General features: G+C 41.8%; 2 protein-coding genes across 3 annotated transcripts; both read left to right on the forward strand.

The window, feature by feature from the left end:
• Nucleotides 1-1178: 1178 nt before the first annotated feature.
• On the forward strand, nt 1179-24024 carry LOC308299209 (asparagine--tRNA ligase, cytoplasmic-like). 2 transcript variants are annotated; one of them, XM_080742937.1, is made up of 15 exons: nt 1179-1302; nt 3894-3976; nt 4764-4829; nt 5058-5150; nt 5464-5553; nt 6187-6265; nt 7358-7428; nt 7680-7766; nt 10601-10822; nt 12107-12306; nt 14967-15102; nt 15572-15685; nt 20278-20409; nt 21696-21827; nt 22679-24024. In XM_080742937.1, the coding sequence occupies exons 1-15, from the start codon at nt 1281-1283 to the stop codon at nt 22808-22810; spliced, it is 1659 nt and encodes a 552-aa protein (XP_080599063.1). In that variant the 5' UTR covers nt 1179-1280; the 3' UTR covers nt 22811-24024. The 2 variants fall into 2 exon arrangements, with proteins under 2 accessions (XP_080599063.1, XP_080599062.1); XM_080742936.1 differs by having other exon boundaries at nt 1181-1323.
• Nucleotides 8843-10216, forward strand: LOC308299082 (NEDD8-activating enzyme E1 catalytic subunit-like; the record flags this gene model as incomplete). Its single annotated transcript, XM_080742807.1, has 1 exon — nt 8843-10216. The coding sequence occupies one exon, from the start codon at nt 8843-8845 to the stop codon at nt 10214-10216; it is 1374 nt and encodes a 457-aa protein (XP_080598933.1).
• Nucleotides 24025-24109: the final 85 nt, after the last annotated feature.

A 24109-nucleotide genomic window follows, 5' to 3' on the forward strand; every position in this document is an offset into this window, starting at 1 on the left:
TGCAGTAAGTGATTGTGTTAAATAGTCTCTAATATTATAATATATATATTGTGATAGTAATCATTGCTGTATTATTTCAGTAACAACAGTGGTCTTCATGTCTCTGCATTGCTTAGTACAGTGGCTCCCATACTTTTTCATGTAAAGGACCCACAAATTATTAGTGTCTGACCTCCATTAGAAATACTTTGTGCCATAGCGTGTCACTCCATGCCTGTAGATCTGCTTTTTTGGAACAAAATATTTTCAGATGGGGGTCGGTTGTCAAATACGTACAGTATAGTTTTTGGAGTTCTTGACATGGTTTGAAAACAAACTGCAGGTCTTAATGGGTAAACATGTTTCATATAATACACTCTGAGAACCACTGCTTAGTTGTATTCTAAGGTCAGGATGCCAATTTCATCCAATCAGAAGAGAACTCATACAGCTGCATAAACGAGTAGAATTGGAAGTGATGGCACAAAGAAATTAGCAGGCAGGATTGGAAATGGAACACAATAAAATCCTGAGCTGGAGAGAAGGGAGACCACTGTTATGGAACAAACAAACATGCATTGATTACAATCTAACAATATTGTATCAAATAAAAGAATATTGAAAAAATTAAGTTTTGTTATAACCAAGTTCAGTATTAAAGAAATTAAACATTAAAAAGGTCAACCAATAATATTACAACTCAATCCACGAAAAGGCCTTTCGATACAACAAACACATCAGCACATTTCATGAAACAAATTTAGTGGAAAGCAGCTTGTCATTACACTGATTGGCCCCCATATTGCTGGTTATATTTTAAAGCCTCAGCAGGTTGCAGATCCGGTCTAGAGCGTCTACGGAAACGGTCTGCGTGGCGTGCGTCCATCTCTCCATCTCTATGGTCCATTGGTCCCGTGTCCATACGTTAGTCTCGCGTAGCCAGACAACTATTCCACAATTTCTGAGTCTGGAACTACAGTTCCTGAACGGCGAGTAATGGAAACTGGCATTACCGTTAAAGAAAATATATTTTAAAATGACATTTCTGCTAATGTACAGTAGTTCCATATTCGTAGGCGGGCTTTAGACCGGATCTCATTGCTGAGCAGTGAATAGAACCCAGGCTTTTACAGCCTGGTGACGCAGGGTTAGCCGGAAGCTGACGTAAAACTCCAGAAGCACTCGCTGGAAGCAAGGAGCAGGCTGGCTGTCTTGACAGTGACAGTTGACATTCATTCATCGTTTTACATCATTTAATTCGGTTTCCTTTGGTTATCTGTTGGAGTGTTCTTTGGCCAGCCATGGCGGAAGGCATAACAAAAGGTGCGGAACAGCTGGCAGTGGGTAAGAGAGGAAGAGATGGATGTGTGTTGAGAACTCGTGTGTCGGCTTCAGGTGTGAACCATATTGCATCAGTCAGTGTGGCTAACGCTAAGTGTTACGCCTTAATCGGTGACCTGTCTAATTCTGTGACAGCTCACGTAGCTGTTAAGATTTCTGGATGACATTTGGAGTTGTTGTTCAACACACAATCATTAGGTCAAGAGGCAATTTGGAGAAATTGTGTTTGTTATTTATTTATCATAGATAGTAGCAGAACCATATACACGGCGCCCTCTGGAGTCACGATAGTCAATGGGTCACTAATTCCGGTGTAACTTTTAACTTCATCCTAGTAGCACGCGGCTAGCTGTTGAACCCTGATGGGCGTATGTATGGTTACATTACAAATCTGTATTATTCATTCTGCATGAAACCTGAGACTGAGGGAGAGTGCTAAATGTCATCAAATACTTGGTGTACGTGTGTTATACACTAATCAAGAGTTAATTGAAGAACACTTGTACTGTGTTGTCAAATAGTTGCATCAGAATACAAGGTAGCTAACTGATGCTGCATTCTGTTATTGATTTGACTGGGGAGTGATGTTTGAGCCATGCTGGTTGAAACCAACAACACCATGACAGGATTTTTCACCCTGTATTTTCTTTTCAGCAGTGGTGGTGTTTACTTAAAGGGGAAGACCACCCATTTTCAATATAGACCGATATAGATAGATTAATATAGACCGGTTTCTTGTTTACAAACATTGAGACTAAATGCACAGCTGAATGTATCATGTAATCAATTCCCACCAATCCCCAAACCTGTTGTTTTGGGGAGCGCTGCATGGTTTCTATTTATTGGCTAATTTTGGTACCGACCCATAAGTGTGACGTGGACCAGAAACCCGTCTATACCTTAGAGGAGTTGGGTGAAAAAAAAAAAAAAAAAGTTTCCCCCTCTTCTGTGTTGCCTAGAACTGGAGGATTAATTTGGGGGTTTGTATTGCAAATCACAACTTGATCACACATTGTACTTTACAATACAAACCCCAAAATCAATCCACCAGTTCTAGGCAACACAGAAGAGGGGGACTAAGGTATATGACATAGTTCAATATTGAAAATGGGTGGTCTTCCCCTTTAAAGTTAAAGTATCATTACTGCATGGAGAAAGTAAAAGGCTGGAATTTAAAATGTACTTGAGGAAAAGTACAAAAGTATTGACATCAAAATGTACTTTGAGTACCAAAAGTGAAAGTACTCATTAGGCAGAAATTAGAATGTCCCATTTCAAGTTTTCAAATGTATAAACATCTTTTGAAAACAGATGATATACAAGCTCACATCTCAAAATCTACAGCATAATGATGCAATGCATTCAACTTGTTGGTTAATTTCGGTTTGAAGGAAAATGAAACTACTGACTGAAGATGAGGTTCAAGTTCATTTGATGCCACTTGTCTGTACAGCAGGAGTTTTCATCTGGTGGTCCATGAAAGTGAAGACTGTCTTTTATTTGTATTAAATTACCTTCCACTTATGTTGAGAAACTGTATGACCTTGGAAGTTTGAGTCGAAGAAATTCCACAGAAAAAGGGAGTTTGGATCTCAAGAAGGCAAAGTGTACAAGATTTCCTGTTTGAGTCATCATTATTGGGAAATATATATCACATGTGTGTGTGCTTGACGCTCATATAATCAGCATGTCAGTTAACATGAGTTTACAATTACCACCACCTTAGCCCATATCCCCACCCAACACAACAGTTGTCGCCTTTTTCCAAAGTCCAAACAGTAACAGTTTTCAGAAGGTGGAGTAGTGCCCATTTCCTGATCCATCCGATTATTTTCTTGGTGATTTTCAGTTTCTATTGTAAGGGAGAGCATGGTGTGTTCAGTCATTAAAGGAATAGTCCACCCTATCGATTTCTCACCCTGTGGTCCATGGAGACTTGAATTCATGGATATTTTTAGTTTTTTGTCGAATTCCTAAGCCAATAATTTGATGACTAGTGGTGGTTCCCTATGGAGACACAAAGAGCCTGCTAGGTTCCCTATGGAGACATAAAGACACGCTATGGGAAACTGAACCGGAAAACAGGGAAGGGGTATCATATGCCACATTCTGAAAATCCAGGACTACAGTTATGCACAGAGGGAGCCGAATCAGCCGATTGTATCCCACTGCCCCAGTGCGCTTTGTTAAGCTTCGAAACAGTGTAACGATGCTATTTCCAGGCATGTGTTGTTGAAACTATTCATTCTGTGTTTAACCAAGAGGAATTTAACCAAGAGGAATTCCATGAAGCCCACCTGTCTTTGTGTGGCACTGAAAGGATTTGTGTGGGTGTGCAATAGTTCATAGAACTAATTTAACCTTTTTATACAAAATAATAAAAAAGAAATATTAATAATCAATGCCTATTGTGGGCATAAGATTTGTATAAGGATGGCCTCAAAAGCTGCAATACCGCTGGTTGACCAAGTGATGCAGTTGAGCCGCCTTGAAATTAATGGACTACACTAGAATTCATAACCACTCAAAGGCACCACTCACTTTTTCACACTGGTTGTGATTTGTTTCTGCAGGGGAGGTGTATGTATCGGACAAAGAGGGCAGCGATCAGGATGGAGACGGAAGCGAGCAGAAGCCCTTCAAGACCTCTCTGAAGGTAGTACATTTTTGACTGATTAATATGTCAGGGACAATGTAAAAACCTGTAAGGATATAAAATGTTGTGTTTAGACATTAGGTTAGCGATGTTCAGTGCGGTGCTCGGGTAATGCACCCGAGCACAGTACCTTTCAACTACAGTGGAGGCTAGGGTTTCGAATCCACTGCAGTGCATCTGGTTTGCCCTAGGGTTTCGAATCCACTGCATTGCATCTGGTTTGCCCGAGTGTCTATAGTCTACAGTATATGAACAACAAGTGGCCGTGTTTGGGGGTGGGAAGCCGAGTATAGGCTCCAGGGAAGGTTATCTTTGTCGCTGCACATACTCCTATGAGCTGGGGGGCAGTGGCTGTCAGCAGGAGGTTTTGAGCAGGAGGAGTAGAACGGAGGTGCTACTGTACGTCCTCCCAGTGGGGGCTCCTCACTGGCAGGTGAGCCAAAAGGGTACAACAGTAGTTGAAACCGAAATACATGGGGAGGACTTGATTGGCATGATGACTAAATTTGGAGAACAAAAACTAATTGGCTACTCTAAATGGCAAAAAATCTTGGGATGGTAGTTAACCAGTGGTTAGCCAATAACATTGTCTGACCTGTTGGACGTAATAATGTAAACTAAAAGCGTTTGTACTCTTCTTAGTGCTTACGTCTTATTTATTTTGTACCGTGGCACTTCATCCTTGACGAGTACGGGTCTGAACCGGGAACTTCTTACAGTTTAATTTTACAAATCAGTTAATGTACTTTTTTCTTGATCCCATTTTCACATCATTTTATCTCCTCAGGCTCTGTTGTCTGTTGGGAAGGAGCCTTTCCCCACCATCTATGTGGACTCCCAGAAGGAAGGAGAGGTAAGGAGAAACAGATTATTAATGGGTGATGTCTATATTATGTATACACTCTTTGAGCCATTTTCAAAGAAATTTGAAAAATTACAAAAACAATTGATATCATCACAAAATTGATATAGAGGTATTTGGTAAAAGATTTTGACCATACGCCCACGCCCCACCTACACGTATCTTGTATTGATATTGATCAAGCGTTCAATTTCTCTTCCTTCACTTCCATCCCTGCAGCGCTGGGCAGTTATTTCCAAGACCGCCATGAAGAACGTCAAGAAGGCCTTCAACCGGGAACAGCAGAAGACGGGAGCCAAAGACAAGAAGGAGGTACGTTCATTCTTGGTGATTAATCTGGTATCTTTGTATCCAGGAAAAAGTTTGTGTCAAGCAAGCACAGTTTGATCCTAAAAACTCATTGACTGCCGACTTTCAATGAGTCAAATTCTTACTTGCGGATGAAAGCTCTAGCCTACAAGTTTAACCTCATGAACCCTCCCTAGCATCCCTATTTTGGGCATGACACAATCTGCGGAAAGCGATGGTGCACCAACAAGCTCTCAACATGTTGCAATGTGATACGTTATTATCACATGCCCAGAAAAAATAGCATACAAAGTGATATTTCCTATGTGACCCACAGGCCGAGGACAACGAGAGGAGAGAAAAGAACTTGGAAGAAGCCAAGAAAATCGTCATCGAGATGGATCCTAGCCTGCCTGAACCAACAACGGTCCGTTGGTCTTTCTGTCGCTTTGTTGGTTCATTTGCCTCTTTTCATGCCTGTCTGTTAGTCCAGTGGTTCCCCAAGTGTCCACAACAAAATGATTCATGTTGTTACGAACCAACCAATTGGACCCTTATGGGATTGTAATTCTGAGAGCGTACAAACAGAACCAAATTTGGTTACATTTGTCTGCATTTGGTTCCTCTACAGTACACTGTGGGGCCTTTTCCACTGGCAAAAAACAAAACGGTTTGGGTTCTTTCTCCCGCCTATGGGATGGTACCTTTCTTTCTTGGAACCTTGGTTCGTTCTTGTGAACAGGCCCCGAACCAACTCTGTTCGGAACCAAATCAGTTCTCGGTGGAAAAGCTCACCTCTGGTTCATCCCATAGGCGTGAGAAAGAACCCAAACCGGTTCTTTGACAGTGGAAAAGACCCCTGTGTGTATGAAATGTGTGCACAGGCAGCAGCACAGGCCAAGAAGAGGCCTACTTGGCATGACTGGTATTTGTTTGTGTGTCTGTCTTTGTGTCTTTCTGTGTCTTTGTCAAACTGCAAGCATGCCTGCCTGTCTGTCTAATTGTAGTCTCTGCACTCACATTTCTCCCATAATTTTCTTTCTTAACATTGTTTATCCAGGTGAAGATCGGTGGCATGGAACCCATGAGAGGTCAGAGAGTGAAAGTGTTCGGATGGGTTCATCGGCTGAGGAGACAAGGTAAAATGACAAGACCGCACCAGACTCACGCAGTATTCCTCGGAGCATGTTTCTTTTTGTGTTATATTCCACTGCATAAATTAAATAGAATTTATGTTCTTTCTTACACAATTTATTTTCTTAACAATTCTTCTTATTTTTGATAAATATCTCTTTTGCTTAAACATTAACTTTGTGAAGCTAGGGCTGGAAAAGACTGTTTGAGAGTGGTTCATAAGACGTTGAGCATTACCAGAGCATCAAATCACACACAACACTCTCTGTAACAGTTTACTGTACTGCACTGTATAATGTGTATAATGTATACAATGTATACATATCGGTGCATTGTGTACACCGTCTGTATAGGTTAGTAGAGTTTTGTGTTATGTCTGGCATGTTTGGCCTTTATGTTGAGGGAAGAACACAAATATTCTATTCTATTGTAATACATACTGTAGTTTAACGATGATAAAGTCCAGGATTGAACAAGGTTTATTTGTCACGTATTCATGCAAGTACGTGCAGTGAAATGTAGGTGTGACATGAGGTTGAACTTGGACATGTGGATGTACAGATCCATCTAAAAACAATTAGAATATTGTGTAATAAAGCATTGCAGATCCAATAGCACCCCAAAACTGACTGCGGAAACTTCCCACTGGACTTCAAGCAACTCTGACTTTGACATTTCTGTATTATAAATCTGTGTTTTGAGTGGTCTCGTGCAGTGCTGTGTTCTACCTGTAACGCACATATACGGCGTCTGCTGTCGGAAAAAAAAATATGAATAGCGTCTGCCCTCGTGAACCTTTCAAAGTAGCGTATCTGATAGGCATTATGCACTGGCGTCTGCCCTGGCCACACGAATAGCCGCGGATCGTATGCCCCCCCCCAAAAAGTCTAGAACACACCACTGGTCTCGTGTAATATTGTAACATTTTGAAATATGCACTTTTGATGTTCATGAGCTGTATGCCATAAAAACGTTATAATAATTCACTGCATGTGCAAAGTATCTAGGATATATGAAACCTTTACACAATATTCAGATTTTCTTAGATGGATCTGTATCGTCTTCCTGAATGAATGTCACCCATCTTCTCTTCTCAGGAAAGAACCTGCTGTTCATCGTACTGAGAGATGGCACTGGTTTCCTCCAGTGCGTTCTCAATGATAACCTGGTATTTCCATCCTTTATTAATTGAACTCGTTTATTTGAATGTGTTTTATTTAATTCGTTCTTTTTACTTTTTCATTCATGTGACCACTTGTGTTCATTGTAAAACATGTTTTTCTTTGTGTAACTTCTTCCATTGCCTCACCTGTTGCTTGCTCATGTGCATTGCTTGTCATGAAAACAAATGGAACAATTACTGTTAAGAGATGGCTACTGTATTACGTAACATGACTTGTCCTCCTTGCTGTGTTGCAGTGCCAGTGTTACAACGCCTTGGTGCTGTCCACAGAGAGCACAGTGGCTCTGTATGGAACCGTTGCACCCGTACCAGAGGGCAAACAGGTAAATATACATTAGATAAGCAGCAGCACTTGACGGATAAAAGATTGGTTGAAAATGACTTCTACTAGTGGATAACGGACAGTTCCCTTGCCTTTATCGTACCGATGCATTTATCATTTTTCCATGAGTGCAACTAGGTGAGCTATCTTCACTGTGGGCTCGTCTGAAAACACGAGACCAGTATGTTATACCAAAACCTTATATGTCAAGTTTATTCTCCTAAAAAGATAACCGACAGGGCCTTTAGCCAATGAGGGAGCAGCGTTCTTGGTGACATCACCACCAACAAGTGCGACCTGATATAAATAACAACACCCACAGACTATCTTTTGTAGTATATTCTCCCAAATATAGTAAAGATTTGTGGGGCTCGCTGAAAGCATATGTTCTCCCAGGCCAGTATGTTCTCCCAAATCTTTATATAGTAAGTTTATTCGCCTCAAAAAACTGTCCGACTGTCAATGAGGAGCAGCGAGCCCACACTGTTTCGTAGGAACACTATTTCTTGTTCTTTCTATTCTCACATTACTTTTGCTCGACACTCTTGTACGATGAAGTAGGGTAATAAAGGTACGGTAAGTGATTTCATTTAATTCAAATAATAAAATCACACCCAATGTGAAGTCAGCGGTGAGCTTGCATAACGTCTTCAGACTAGGATTTGAGTCTAGGATGTACAGGGTATGCTACACACACGTTTTGCTATGGCAAAACGCGGAGGAAAAAGGCTACAGACATACAACATATGACATCACTAGACAAACATGATGATACGCACACACATTTTACTATGGCAAAACGCTGAGGGAAAAGGCTACAGACACACGCACAGCCACTTATAGGAGTGGTTTGCACCTCTCAAAAAAAATAGGTCTACTTCTGATAGTAGTACTAGTTAAGTTAAGTGTTTGGGCCATATAAGGACTTCCGCCCTATCTCCAGTGAGGAGGAAAAAAAGTTGTGATATCATCAGACCAGAGCTCATATAAAGTGTTAAGGGAACGCTTTTAGACGGTGAATTTGTCTGAAGAAACTCTATATAGAGACGCAGGGAGAGAGAGATGGCAGATGAGCCAATGGTGGTGGATGAAGTTATCAGAGTTCAGAGCGAATGGGAGGGAAGATGGAACCACGTCAACAAGTTTCTGGAAAGACCAGGGCCTTTCACCCATCCCGACTTTGAAGCCAGCCAAGAGGCACTGCAGTCTCTTTTAGATTTCAGAATCCTCGTCATCGGTGCAGGTGGCCTTGGATGTGAGCTCCTCAAAGACCTGGCTTTGTCAGGGTTCCACAAGATCGATGTGATCGACATGGACACGATCGACGTCTCTAACCTCAACAGGCAGTTTCTCTTCAGGCCTAAAGACGTTGGTCGGCCCAAGGCGGAGGTGGCAGCTGAATTCATTAACGCTCGAATTCCCGGCTGTTGTGTTGTCCCCCATTTTAAGAAGATTCAAGACTTTGATGAGACGTTTTACAGTGAATTCCGTATCATTGTTTGTGGACTGGATTCTATCGTTGCTAGGAGGTGGATAAATGGTATGGTACTGTCTCTGCTGGATTATGATGAGGATGGGGTCCTGGACCCAAGTTCCATGATTCATTTAATTGATGGAGGGACTGAAGGTTTCAAAGGCAATGTAAGAGTCATTAAGCCTGGCGAGACGGCCTGCATCGAATGCACCATGGATTTCTACCCACCCCAGATCAACTTCCCCATGTGCACCATAGCCTCCATGCCCCGGCTGCCAGAGCATTGTGTTGAGTACGTCCGCATGCTGCTTTGGCCTAAAGACAAACCCTTTGGAGATGGTGTGGCCCTGGATGGAGACGACCCAACGCACATCCAGTGGGTGTACCAGAAGTCTCTGGAGAGGGCAGGAGAGTTCAGTATCACGGGAGTCACCTACAGACTCACTCAGGGTGTTGTCAAGAGGATAATCCCAGCTGTGGCGTCCACAAACGCAGTCATTGCGGCTGCTTGTGTGACAGAGGTGTTCAAATTAGCTTCGGGTAACTACGTTCCTCTCGACAACTACATGGTGTTCAATGATGTTAAGGGCATCTATACCCACAAGTTTGAGGCCGCGCGAATTGACAACTGTCCAAGCTGCAGCCAGGTACCTCTGGACTTGAAATTCTCTTCATCTTCCAAGCTGCAGGAGGTGCTTGATTACCTGACTGAGGAGCCCCTTCAAATGAAGGCGCCTGCTATAGCAGCAACAGTGGAAGAAGGAAAGAGCAAAACTTTGTATTTACAAAACATTGCTTCACTCGAAGAGAGGACGAGGCCAAATCTGTCTAAAACGCTGGAGGAGTTGGGACTGACAGACGGACAGGAGCTGGTTGTAACTGACGTTACCAACCCCCTGGCACTGCGCTGCAGACTGGTCTTGGCCTCAGGAGAAGATGAGCTGAGGTGTCCCAAAATGAGAAAAATAGAAGACTAATGTCACTGTTTTGTTCTTTTTCTTTGTGGCTTTTTCTTTTTAGTTTGGAAAATCAAATAGACCACATGATTTTGTTTTGGTTGAAAAAACAAAAATCAAATATCACTTGGTTTCAAATGGGGAAAAGGACCAACTGGTTTCAAAATTACTGAATATACCATGCCTTGACCTTCATTCTTCAATCCAAAAACAATCAAGTAATTGCCAAAAACACTCCTTTTTCAATAGGCCTTTTGGTTTCCAAAACCCAAATAATAAAACAAAAAAGATTCATACTACAGCAAAAAACTAAAAACACTCAAAAGTCAGACATACGTTAAATGTGTCTGCTGGTTCATATGAAGTTTTAAATATCTCATGACATCACCCTGTCTCCCCCATTAGGCTCCTGGCGGCCACGAGCTGAACTGTGACTACTGGGAGCTGATTGGCTTGGCCCCGGCGGGCGGCGCCGAGAACCTGGTGAACGAGGACTCTGACGTGGACGTGCAGCTAAACAACCGTCACATGATGATCCGAGGAGAGAGCATCTCCAAGATCCTCAGGGTCCGCTCGGCCGTCACGCAGTGCTTCAGGGACCACTTCTTCAGCAAAGGATACTGTGAGGTAGGGCATTCACCAAATATTCAAATATTTGAATAGTCACTATTCGACGTTTTTCACCGAAGTCGAATATTCGCTTATTTTTATTTTTGTATTGTTTTCTCTTTAACCATTCTCAGCCATTTTACATATGCTTGTGCCAGGAATATTATTAATTTTTCAGAGTCACAGTAGATCGCCCAAAAAAGCATGAAATTATAGTAGGCTGTAGTCTATATAATGTACACGCAATAGACGCACAGACACTTTAAACCGGATCAAAATCCGACGTATTGATGCTGAGATTTAGCGGAGCTGCTGTAATGGCTTCCAATGTAAAAAAATATGGTTGTTTACGTCTGAGATACGCTACATTTCCTGTTTCCGGCGATGGCGTCATTTCCATCGCAAAATCATTGCTTAAGCTTATATGAACCTAGAATGGTCAGTTATAGCTCTAAAAATGTCAAAAAAATACCCAAAAAATCAGAAAATGATCAAAAAGGCGACGTTTGGTGATCTGGCTGGCTCAGCCCTCTGTAAAATGGCGATCTATGGCGATTTGGCTGGGAATCAGTTAAAAAACGATATAGTTTATAAAGCTTGGCTAGATAGGAAGTCATAAGCATGAGTTGTCAATTCCCCCTGGTGGATGAATTTGTGAATGCTCTATACCAGGGGTTCTCAAACCTTTTTTAGGCTGTGACTCCCAAAATAAACATATTTGAACGGGGGACCCCCACCCCGAGAAGCACTTTGAATCGTAGGTATTACATTTAATGTGACTCGGTTCCGCAGATAAATATTGTGAAAATAGCAGATCTACATGCTCACAACGCCTCGCAATGTTCGCCTCTTGCTTACTTAATATTTGACAGTTTGGCAAGTCCTGTCGAATATTCGACCATTCGAATACTTTGAGGTCGAATAATTCGAATACTAAAAACATTCTAAAATACTAAAAACTACAAACATTCTTTGAATATTTTTGACCCGATTCTATAAATGTCTTCTAAATCCTTCTTCTAAATCAGTGGTTCTCAAACCTTTTCATGTCAAGGACCCCCAAAATTACATGCATTTGGCCACGGACCGCCGATCGCAAAATATGTTGTTCCAGGGACCCCCCCAGAAGCAAATATTTGAGTTACAAATGAACGGTTTAAAAAGAAATAGGGGATGTACAAGCTTGCAGCGCGGCACTCGGTGCCACGCTGTGAGCTTGTATATCTGCTATTTTTCAATAGTGTTAAAGCATAAATGGGTTAAACCATGCTAACTCCTAGTTTCCCCGCTCCCCCTCCCCAGATCACCCCTCCCACCATGGTCCAGACCCAAGTGGAGGGCGGCTCCACCCTGTTCAAGTTCAACTACTTTGGAGAGGACGCGTACCTGACCCAGTCCTCCCAGCTCTACCTGGAGACCTGCATCCCCGCGCTGGGAGACACCTTCTGCATCTCCCAGTCCTACCGCGCCGAGCAGTCCCGCACGCGCAGACATCTGTCCGAGTGAGTCGATGGATGAGGGGTTCAGTGTGGCAGAAAAGAGTGTTCAGAGGAGGTGATAATGAAAGAAGAATTAGACCCTCCAGAAAAACGCAGGCAAAAATGTGGACTAAAATCGATTGATTATGGGGGCAAAAAAACTGATTTTGCAATGAAATATGCAGGTTTAATGTGGTTTTATGCTGTGAAATTGCGGAAAGTTGCAGAATATGCAAAAGGTTGTGAATTACGCAAAATATGCAAAACATGGGGGGGGGGGGGGGGGGGTTTATGTGATGTTATGCGATGTTATGCAGTGAAATATGTGGGTAGTTCCGAAATATGTGATTATGCTGCCCTTTTGAAAACATGCATAATCGCAAATGCGCCATTTGGCTGATTATGTGGGAAATTCTGCGATCGCATAATCGTATTTTTCTGGAGGGTCTAAAAAGAATACTGCATAGAGTCTGGCCAGTGCCAGATTTTTTTGATCCGATCCCGAGTCCTTTTGAAAAGTCTATATGCCTAAAATAGGAACGCCATGTTGAAAGTTGTAAAAAATGTTAGACACATCGGCTACATAATTGCAGATTATATTCAAAGAATGGCTGATAAATTGTCCAAACGGATATATCGGAAGTTCGATTCGTTATTGGAAATGATGGAGAACAAAGGGAGAGAGGAGAGAAGGGGATGTTTTGATGTAAATGTGCAAACAATCTTTAGTCGGTGTGCTGTCGGTGTGCTAAGTGGCACAAGAAGTTGGTCTTCTAGACTCTAGAAGATGCTCTCCGTCACTGATATTCACGAATGGGAGTGCTGCTTACTCTACTCCTTCAGTGTAAACGGGTCCTAACTCAATATGATACGACAGTCGGTTCCTTTTAGGGAGGGATCTAAATTGACCCATACAAGTCTAACTCTGACAGCCATTTTGTATTTGCACACTGTCAGAATTAACTCATGGGATGCCCATGAGGTGTCTACACGCCAATCTCTTTGATGTCTCTGGAGGCCCACGACGCGTTGACGTGTTTACTGTATTTACAGTATTAACTTTAAATCTCACCGTTGGGTTGGGGCTGCGCCTGGATGTAGCCCATTAGCCGCTAGTCCAGGGGTCCTCAAATACAAATCTTGAAGGTCCAGAAATATTTTTTTGAAACAGGTCCGGGTCCGAAAAAAAAAGGCGAAGGCGAAATAAGGCGGATACATTAATACAGTATGTACTGTATGTATGTATGTTTATTATAATCATTAGAATTGTTTATTTTAATTATTATTATTATTATTTGGAACTTTGGAAATCTCAGTTGGAACTGTTACCCCTGCTACCCGGTGCTGGATAAGCGGTTGATGATGGATGGATGGATGAATGGATAATTATTTATGCATGTAGAGTAGGCTACATTATTTACATTTATTGTGTAGCAATAAAACACTGGCTTATAGTTTAATTATTGGAAACTAAAGAGCATAAATGCAATATTAGGCTTGTCGTTCAGAATGGAAAATAAAGTGAAACTTAGCGTGAGGGGGAGAGGATTACTTGACATTCAGTTGAAACACGTACTGCACAAGCCAGACTGTGCTGATGCCTATGTCAAATGGCCAGTCAAATCAGGGTCAACGAGTCATAGTTATTAACCTAACACAGCCTAGGATAGCTGGCAATAATATGCGACGACACATCACATTGTTAAAGACGCATGATCACGCATCGCGAGTTTCGCGACCATTTCTCGTCTAATGCAAGCAGTTGGAGCCTTACATCGTGGATATTAATGTGTTGCTGTTGTCCTCTCCAATTGAACAGCCAAAGGTAGAAGATCTCTAAGTTATTAATCCAGTGGGAGCAATGGTTTCCAAGAGGTTTTAGCAACTTTTTCAGGCAGCGAGCGGCATGAGTGTGTGGAGAGGGGAGGGGAGGGGGGAGCAGCATGGAGAGCAGACTGCTTCGGAGGGAAGGAAAACCTTTGATCTACAAGCCCACAGCACGTTGCACCCGCGACGCTTTGTGGGCTTGCAAATTGGCGTAGGGGACGGGGTGTGTCTTGTGAGCCTGTGTATGTGTTTGAGCGAATGAGCACATACACACCCACGCACACACAAACACAAATCACACACAGTCAGTCCGATCGTCAGATACAACTGTGCGGAGATTTCTCAGAAATGTGCCGCGGTCCGGACGGAGGTGCGCCTGGGTCCGGACATGGACCGCGGTCCGCCTATTGAGGACCCCTGCGCTAGTCGCTTCGAGTCGGCGCTGAGAGCATCGCGCGGCTGTTTTTCTCTGTATACTCCAATGCATTTCCCCATCTTTAACGCCCTTTATCTCTGATGTTTGTTTTATGGCTAAAACTGTGGCGTGGTGCGGCAAAATGTCCAAATTTAGATCGGCAATGAACAGCTATGATCAACACTGGTCCATACAGTAAGTTACACAATAACATCCTGTCTGCGCTCATGTGACCAAGTGACGTCATGACGCATGCATTGACACAGCAGGGCCGGATTCAATACAATGGTGGTGGGCCTGGGCAGCAAGAGGGGATAAATGGGGCAATCCAGGGGCACCCGATGTGTTAAGAGGAGACCTTGAAATCTGAAAGTTTTGAGAAACACTGTACTGGGGGAAATTAAGAAATTAAACCATTCCCCTCTCTCCCTGTGTGTTTCAGGTACACCCACGTAGAGGCAGAGTGTCCCTTCATGACGTTCGATGACCTGCTGAACAGACTGGAGGACCTGGTGTGTGACGTGGTGGACCGTGTGCTCAAGTCCCCTGCTGGCGCCCTGCTCTATGATCTGAACCCAGTATGTGCGCGCGCTCGCTCACTCGCTCACTCACTCACTCACTCACTCACTCACTCACTCACTCACTCACTCACTCACTCACTCACTCTGTCCGTCCCAGAGCCCATCTCGGCAACCTAAGCCTTGTACACTAGGGCAGGGGTCTTCAACGTTTTCAGGTCAAGGACCCCTAACCCTAAAGTATATAAAATGTAGGAGTCTCAGAAGTAATGTTGGAGTGCCCGTTGGCCAGGTTTTATGCCCATATATTGGAGTCCCATAGACATTTCTGTGTTGTCACTGCTGTTGTATCCTACCGACTCACCTGCCAGTAGGATCCCCCACTGGCAGGACAATTAAATATAAAATGTACAACCTCAACTCTGAACAACTTCGGCCTTCATTACATCTAATTACGTTCCCCTTAACACACACTCTTTGTGCCAATCTATGATATTAATAACAGTAATAATCTGCTGATATCTTTCAGGACTTCAAGCCCCCCAAAAGACCCTTCAAGAGGATGAACTACACTGACGCCATCGTTTGGCTTAAAGAACACGACATCAAAAAGGATGACGGCACGTACTACGAGTTTGGAGAGGTAAGGAACATCAACTCATTTATTTGACCATCAGACCAGTATTGTAGGTTTCTGTCTGATTATTATCTGAATTGTGTTTTGTGTGTCTTTAAAAGTATTTCAATACAAAGAATATCCTCAGTGAGTTAGGAAGAGGAATTAGGTATGTGATTTCCCTAAATATATTACAACTATTACTGTTAGTCTCCACCATGTCATTCCTTTCTCCTGCGTTCCCTTCTCTGCCTAATAAAGCTGCTTTATTCTATGAGGAATAACATTTTAAAACCGTCTCATATAAGCATTGTGGTCCAAAAATAAACGAACTGTCTCAGCGATATTGTCAGGGAGGTGACCTGTATTGTTTATGATAGTCTGTCACTCATATTTGATACAGTTTGTTTCTGTTGAAAATGTAACCAATTCGTCCCAGCGTTCGGCAGCAGCAGCGTTTTCCATCAGTCAGTTGATTCTTCATATCCATATGAGTAATAGACATTACTACAATATAACTGCTACATTACTAATAATAGCACTGCAACTAGCACTAATAATTACCATCGTAGCATATCCTCTTTACTGTGCATTTCCATCCTACTAACGGCTATAGAATCTTCAATAAATTGTTATTCCTAATTCTACTATTAATGGCACATGTCATAATCTCTACTTTCTTGTTAATGACTCGCTCTCTGCACTGTGCAATGTCCAATGCAATTTATATTGAGGTTTTTGCTTGATTTGGATTGATAACCTGCACACAGTTAAGTAACAATAGTAGTAGTGTCCATGTCTCACCACTAGATAGAGCCATTGGCTTCTCTGGCACAGGCAGGTATGTTTTTGGCTGAGCCCTGAAGACCAGCCAAATGTGATGAAGTCACAGCATCACATTTGACTGCGATGCGACGCATTGTGAGCTTGTAGATCGTCAATTTTCAAATGGCCGAAATGTACTGTATATAGGGCTGAAGTGGTTTATGTTTTGTAATAATAATCCAATAAATAATAATCTACAAAGTAATTAGTAACTAAAGTTTTTAAATAATTTTAGAGGAGTAAGTACAATATCTTTCTCTGAGATGTAGTGGAGTAGAAGTAAAACAATAGAGGCCTTTCTGGGCCCGCCCCTTTCCCCCCTCCCCCTGAGCGGCAGCCATGATGGAGTTACTGCTGCAGCAGTGTGTGTCTATGTCATGGAGATGGGACTTTTAATGAAATTAGTCATTACCAGTCCCATCTCCATGATATTTAGATCTAATTCCTTCGCCAGTTCCATCCGCATGATTTGTAGATCTAATTCTATGAGTCCCATCCCCATGATTTGTAGGTCTAATACCATCGCCAGTCCCATCCTTATGATTCGCAGATCTAATTCTGTCTGTTCCATCTCAATTATGTTTAGGTCTAATTCCATCGACAGTTCCATCCAAATGATTTGTAAATCTAATTCTATGAGTCCCATCTCCATGATTTGTAGGTCTAATTCCATCGCCAGTCACATCCTTATGATTTGTAGATCTAATTCTATCTGTTCCATCTCAATTATGTTTAGGTCTAATTCCATCGCCAGTTCTATCCGCATGATTTGTTGATCTAATTTTATCAGATCCATCCCAATGATTTTTAGATCTAATTTCACCACCAGTTCTATCCTTATGATTTGTAGATCTAATTCCATCAGTCCCATCTCAATTATGTGTAGGTCTAATTCCATCGCCAGTTCCATCCACATGATTTGTTGATCTAATTCTATATAGTTCCATCCTCATGATTTGTAGATCTAATTCCATCGCCAGTCCCATCCTTATGATTTGTTGATCTAATTCTATCAGTCCCATCTCAATTATGTTTAGGTCTAATTCCATCGCCAGTTCCATCCCCATGATGTGTAGGTCTAATTCGATACATTCCCAACTCCATGTTCTTTAGATCTAATTCGATAGTCACATCCCCATGATTTGTAGATCTAATTCCATCACCAGTCCCATCCCCATAATGTGTAGGTCCAATTCCATCGGCAGTTTCGCCAGTTCCATCTGTATGATTTGTAGATCTAATTCCATCAGTCCCATCTCAATTATGTGTAGGTATAATTCCATCGCCAGTTCCATCCACATGATTTGTAGATCTAATTCTATACAGTTCCATCCTCATGATTTGTAGATCTAAATCCATCGCCAGTCCCATCCTTATGATTTGTAGATCTAATTCTATCAGTCCCATCTCAATTATGTGAAGGTCAAATTCTATAGCCAGTTCCATCCCCATGATTTGTAAGTCTAATTCGATACAGTCCCATCTCCATATTCTTTAGATCTAATTCCCATGATTTGTAGATCTAATTCCATCACCAGTTCCATCCCCATAATGTGTAGGTACAATTCCATCGCCAGTTTCGCCCGCATGATTTGTAGATCTAATTATATCAGATCCTTCCCCATTATTTGTAGATCTAATTCCACCGCCAGCTCTATCCTTATGATTTGTAGATCTAATTATATTAGTCCCATCTCAATTTTGTGTAGGTCTAACTCCATAGCAAGTTCCATCCGCATGATTTGTAGATCTAATTCCATACAGTCACATCCCCATGATTTGTAGATCTAATTCCATCACCAGTTCCATCCCCATAATGTGTAGGTCTAATTCCATCACCAGTTCCATCTGCATGATTTGTAGATCTAATTCTATCTGTCCCATCCCCATCATCTGTAGGTCTAATTCCATCACCAGTTCCATCTGCATGATTTGTAGATCGAATTCTATGAATCCCATCCCCATGATTTGTTGGTCTAATTCCATCACCAGTCCCATCCTTATGATTTGTAGATCTAATTCCGTCACCAGTCCCATCCCTATCATTTGTATGTCTAATTCTATTGCTAGTTCCATCCACATGATTTGTAGATCTAATTCATGTGCCGAATCTGAAGCCGGTGGGACGAACTTTTCTCGAGATAAGTGGATTACATACATACATACTCACAGAGATTTGTCACATTTATTGTAAGCAGATGAATTATGTGGATGGGACTGTATCGAATTAGACCTACAAATCATGGGGATGGAACTGGCGATGGAATTAGATCTAAACATAATTGAGATGTGACTGATAGAATTAGATCTACAAATCATGCGGATGAAACTGGCGATAGAATTGGACCTACACATCATGGGGATGGGACTGGTGATGGAATTAGATCTACAAATCATGACGATGGAACTATATAGAATTAGATCTACAAATCATGCGGATAGAACTGGCGATGGAATTAGACCTAAACATAATTGAGATGGGACTGATAGAATTAGATCTACAAATCTTAAGGATGAGACTGGCGATGGTATTAGACCTACAAATCATGGGGATGGGACTCATAGAATTAGATCTACAAATCATACAGATGGAACTGGCGAAACTGCCGATGGAATTGGACCTACACATTATGGGGATGGGACTGGTGATGGAATTAGATCTACAAATCATGGGGATGTGACTATCGAATTAGATCTAAAGAACATGGAGTTGGGAATGTATCGAATTAGACCTAGACATCATGGGGATGGAACTGGCGATGGAATTAGACCTAAACATAATTGAGATGGGACTGATAGAATTAGATCAACAAATCATAAGGATGGGACTGGCGATGGAATTAGATCTACAAATCATGAGGATGGAACTATATAGAATTAGATCAACAAATCATGTGGATGGAACTGGCGATGGAATTATACCTACACATAATTGAGATGGGACTGATGGAATTAGATCTACAAATCATAAGGATAGAACTGGTGGTGAAATTAGATCTAAAAATCATTGGGATGGATCTGATAAAATTAGATCAACACATCATGCGGATAGAACTGGCGATGGAATTAGACCTAAACATAATTGAGATGGAACAGATATAATTAGATCTACAAATCATAAGGATGGGACTGGCGATGGAATTAGACCTACAAATCATGGAGATGGGACTCATAGAATTAGATTTACAAATAATTTGGATGGAACTGGCGATGGAATTAGACCTAAACATAATTGAGATGGAACAGATAGAATTAGATCTACGAATCATAATGATGGGACTGGCGATGGTATTAGACCTACAAATCATGGGGATGGGACTCATAGAATTAGATCTACAAATCATGCGGATGGAACTGGCGAAGGAATTAGATCTAAATATCATGGAGATGGGACTGGTAATGACTAATTTCATTAAAAGTCCCATCTCCATAGACATAGACATAGACAGTAGACACACACTGCTGCAGCAGTAACTCCATCATGGCTGCCGCTCAGGGGGAGGGGGGAAAGGGGCGGGCCCAGATAGGCCTCTATTGCAAATTAGAAATACTCAAGTAAAGTACCTCAAAATAAGTACAGTACTTGAGTAAATGTACTTGGTTACTTTACACCTCTGGAAACGAGTCCACAGAACCATCTTGTGGTATCCTTTTAGCTCTATTATGTCTGACTGTACCTGGTCTTGTTTACATTAATGTCTAATAAAAGTAATCAATCGGTCAAAAATACTGCTTCACAGTGTGTTCTTGTGTCAGGACATCTAGAATTCACTGTGTGTTCTTGTTGTTCTCAGGACATCCCAGAGGCTCCGGAGAGGCTGATGACAGACCAGATCAATGAGACCATCCTGCTGTGCCGCTTCCCAGCCGAGATCAAGTCCTTCTACATGCAGCGCTGTGCGGACGACAGGCGCCTCACCGAATCGGTACGGCTGTCACCTCGCTACCGGGCTGGAGAGGAGACAATAAGGCTGGAATTAGCAGATCTACAAGCTCACAACGTGTCGCGATGTGACGCGTTGTGAGCTTGTAGATCGGCTATTTCCACTATCAATGTTATTTTTTAAGTTATAAAGTTGTCAAATGTTGGTAAATTCTTTGTACATTTTAGTTATGTGTCATCATTACCAGGTGCAACTTCAAAGCCTAAAAGCCAAACAGAAATGTAACTGTCAACGACAAATACACAATTAAATCGTTGATCGCAATTATTTGAGTGACAATTAATCGTCATGTAAAATGTCATAATCGTGACAGCCCTATGTCACTCAAATAATTGCACGAGAGAGAAACTCCAGGAAACAGAGGGTGAAGAGAGTCGTGACTCATTGTTGCTATGGTAACCTAAAGAGAGAGGATAGCGCTGCACACAGATGGTCACCAAACAGTCACACCATCGGTTGGTGTTGACATCAATAGCAGATAATTGGCTTGTATCCATTGGTGACTTTGGTTTGTTCCCAGGATGAGTTGCTTGCGCCACTTGAGAATGGAAAGAATGGAAAAATGAGTTCCTTTTCCATCAACAGTATCTATAAATAGACTGGCTTGTGAATGTCCTTTAACTGTGTGTGTGTGTGTGCATGTGTGTGTGTGTGTGTGTGTGTGTGTGTGCGCGTGCGTGCGTGCATGTCTGTTTCCTGAGCACCAATTCTTAATTCACACTTACTCATCTAGGAACCCACAACATGGTTATTTGAAGATTGATTGAAGACTTTATTAGAGGTTTGCATAGGGAAGGTACAGTTTCATGACGGTACCGTTCACTGGTACAAGGTCAACTAAAAGGGGATCCTAGTAAGCTGTTAAGCTTTTTTTTACACAGGAAACCTTTACGTATTTCATATAACATTGAATGACAGACGGATAGAACACAGTAAGTAGGTTACTATGCAGAGGATAACATCAATAGATAAAAACAGATAAAAAACATATCTTTCTCCATTCAAGTGGATGGTAAGATACTGATAAAAAATCACACCCGTGTGAACTGAGCGGTGGTTTACCCACCAACCACCCTATCTATATCTTACCATCCATTAGAATGGAAAAAGCTATTTTTGTTTATCTGTTTATCTGGCCCAGTGGGAATGGGCCTTAAGTCAGTATTTCTATCTGCCGATGTAGTGATTTGGTCGCACATGTTGATTGATGATCTGATGGACTCACTGGTCTGTGGATCTATCTAATTGGTCTGGTGTGTTTTATTTAGGTGGACGTGTTGATGCCCAACGTGGGCGAGATCGTTGGAGGCTCCATGCGTATCTGGGACGAAGAGGAGCTTCTGGAGGGATACAAGAGAGAAGGGATCGACCCAACACCGTACTACTGGTACAATGACCAGGTACTGTCCATCACTTTTCATTTATTCAACCACAATTCTCAGCAAGATCATTGTAGGGGAGACCCTCATTTACAATCAGGGTGCATCAGCCTATGCATTTTTTTTTAAATGCATATTTTTTACTTGTATCCACCTGTTTCCGCGGGAATTTACTGTAGCATTATAGACATACAAGCTCACGTCGTGTCGCAGATGCAATTGCTGTGAGCTTGTAGATCATTCTCGGCTGCGACGCAGGAAACTGCCGCACACAACTTCTGCGCAATGCACGATGGGACGTGGGAAAGTTGTGGATATCAACCCGAGAAAAAAAAGAAATCGATTTCTACTGAATTGATTAGCCTGATTAACCACTATTTTATACGTCATCGTACGAAACAAAAGACTCTTTCTTGCACACCTACAAAAGCAACAGGTGCGTCGAGGAGAGACCAAACAATGGTCCGGTAAACTGAAAAAGAAAAAACACCTTCTTCAAATGCAAAAAAAAAAATAATAATTAAAAAGATTTTTGCATTTGAAGACGGTGTGCGTGGAGTTTTTTCTTATACATCGTCGTACAAGTTTTCACCACTTCCACTCTACTGCTTCATTATTATTTTTTATTATTAATGTAATGAATTAGTTTGTTTTAAAATGTATAAAATGACTTCAAAAATAATGATTTTAAAAATATATAATTGAAATGTATATATATATATATTTAATGTAGGAAAATGGAAGGAAATGTGTAGGAAAATGGACCCTAACGGTTCCATTTGTACACCTTCAGAGTTAATTAGGAAACCTTGAAATGTAAAAGTTTGGGAACCACTGCTGCCTATAATTGATGATGCCTGGTGTCTCCACAGAGGAAGTACGGGACGTGTCCCCACGGCGGCTACGGCCTGGGCCTGGAGCGCTTCCTCACCTGGCTGCTCAACAGACACCACATCAGAGACGTGTGTCTGTACCCACGCTTCATACAGCGCTGCCGACCATGAACACACACACACACTAGGGATGGGACGATATCAACATTTCATATCACGATTACTGTGACCGAAGAAATCGTGATTTACGATATTATCGCGATAATCAAAATATCCCCGACGTCCATTATCCTGGGGCGCAAACAAATGGCAGATCTACAAGCTCACAACGCATCGCAACGAGCTTGTAGATCGGCTATTTTTTGGCAAAGACATTTGGTAGAGTGAAAAAAAGACTGTATCAAGTTTGTATATAATAAGTACGTCTTACCAATAGAGGGTTTAAGTGGTACCAGATTTACAGCTCGTCAAATAAAAGGTGAATTTATCCCAGTGCATGACGGAGGATAATTTCACGATAAATTAAGTCTCCCGTGATTCGCTTATCGTCCCATCCCTAACACACACACACACACACACACACACACACACACACACACACACACACACACCTGGCTGCTCATCAACAGACACCACATCAGAGACATGTCTTTGCCTACGCTTCATACAAATACTGTTTATCCCAGCTGGTTAAAGGATAGGTTATTGTCTCACAGTTAGTTAGTTGAAGCCTTGACGAAGGCTTTGTTTTCCAATTTCAACCTCACACTAGGTCAGGGTGCCCAAATGCATTGACTTCACACTCCCATGACAAGCCAAGTGATGCTGTAAAATGTAATGCAGGGAGTGGTTAAGATGGACCATGGGTCAGTTAAGAAGCCTTGTAGAAGGACCTTTTTTGCCTTTGTCCGTGAGCTTTAATTTGTGCATCCCTGGCAGGTGTAAAGCCTAATTTATACACGCATAGTCATAGAGTGGAGTATAAATTAAGCTCAGAAGGTGTACGACAATTGTATATTTTCAGGTGGGCAATGTAGCAGAGAGTTGATAGCCTGCTAGTTAAGAGTTTTTCTCCATTGACGAGTATAATGAAGAATGTCAATTTCACATTTAAAAAGGGTTACGATTATTATCCAGCTCCAGCATGGATGTGTGCTCTGGAATGTTAGGAGACACTGGTTCTTACAGTAGACCTGGAATATGCAGCTTACCTGTTCTCACAATAATTAAACATTGTTTAATGACATTTAGAAGTTAAGAAAAAACTGTGAATGAATACAATTCAGAAGTTGATATGTTGATGACTCATGTTTCCTTAAACCAACCAACTGTTCCGCTCTGCCCAAGCAATGTACGTCCTCAATAAACGTATTTATGTGCTATGAGGTGACACAAGTCTGATTTATTTTCACTACTTAACATACTCATGTAGGCTATTTGTTCATAGTAAATGATTACTATTTATATTAC

This window comes from Nannobrachium achirus (genome assembly GCF_963921795.1).
Source record: "Nannobrachium achirus genome assembly, chromosome: 15".
Lineage (NCBI taxonomy): Eukaryota > Metazoa > Chordata > Actinopteri > Myctophiformes > Myctophidae > Nannobrachium > Nannobrachium achirus.

Bases quoted from the DNA above. Each gene is read 5' to 3' on its own strand.
- LOC308299209 (XM_080742936.1), top strand. From the start codon at position 1,281: ATGGCGGAAGGCATAACAAAAGGTGCGGAACAGCTGGCAGTGG. The intron at 7,429-7,679 runs GTATTTCCATCC...GCTGTGTTGCAG, and splicing joins GCGTTCTCAATGATAACCTG to TGCCAGTGTTACAACGCCTT. The intron at 15,686-20,277 runs GTAAGGAACATC...TGTTGTTCTCAG, and splicing joins CGTACTACGAGTTTGGAGAG to GACATCCCAGAGGCTCCGGA.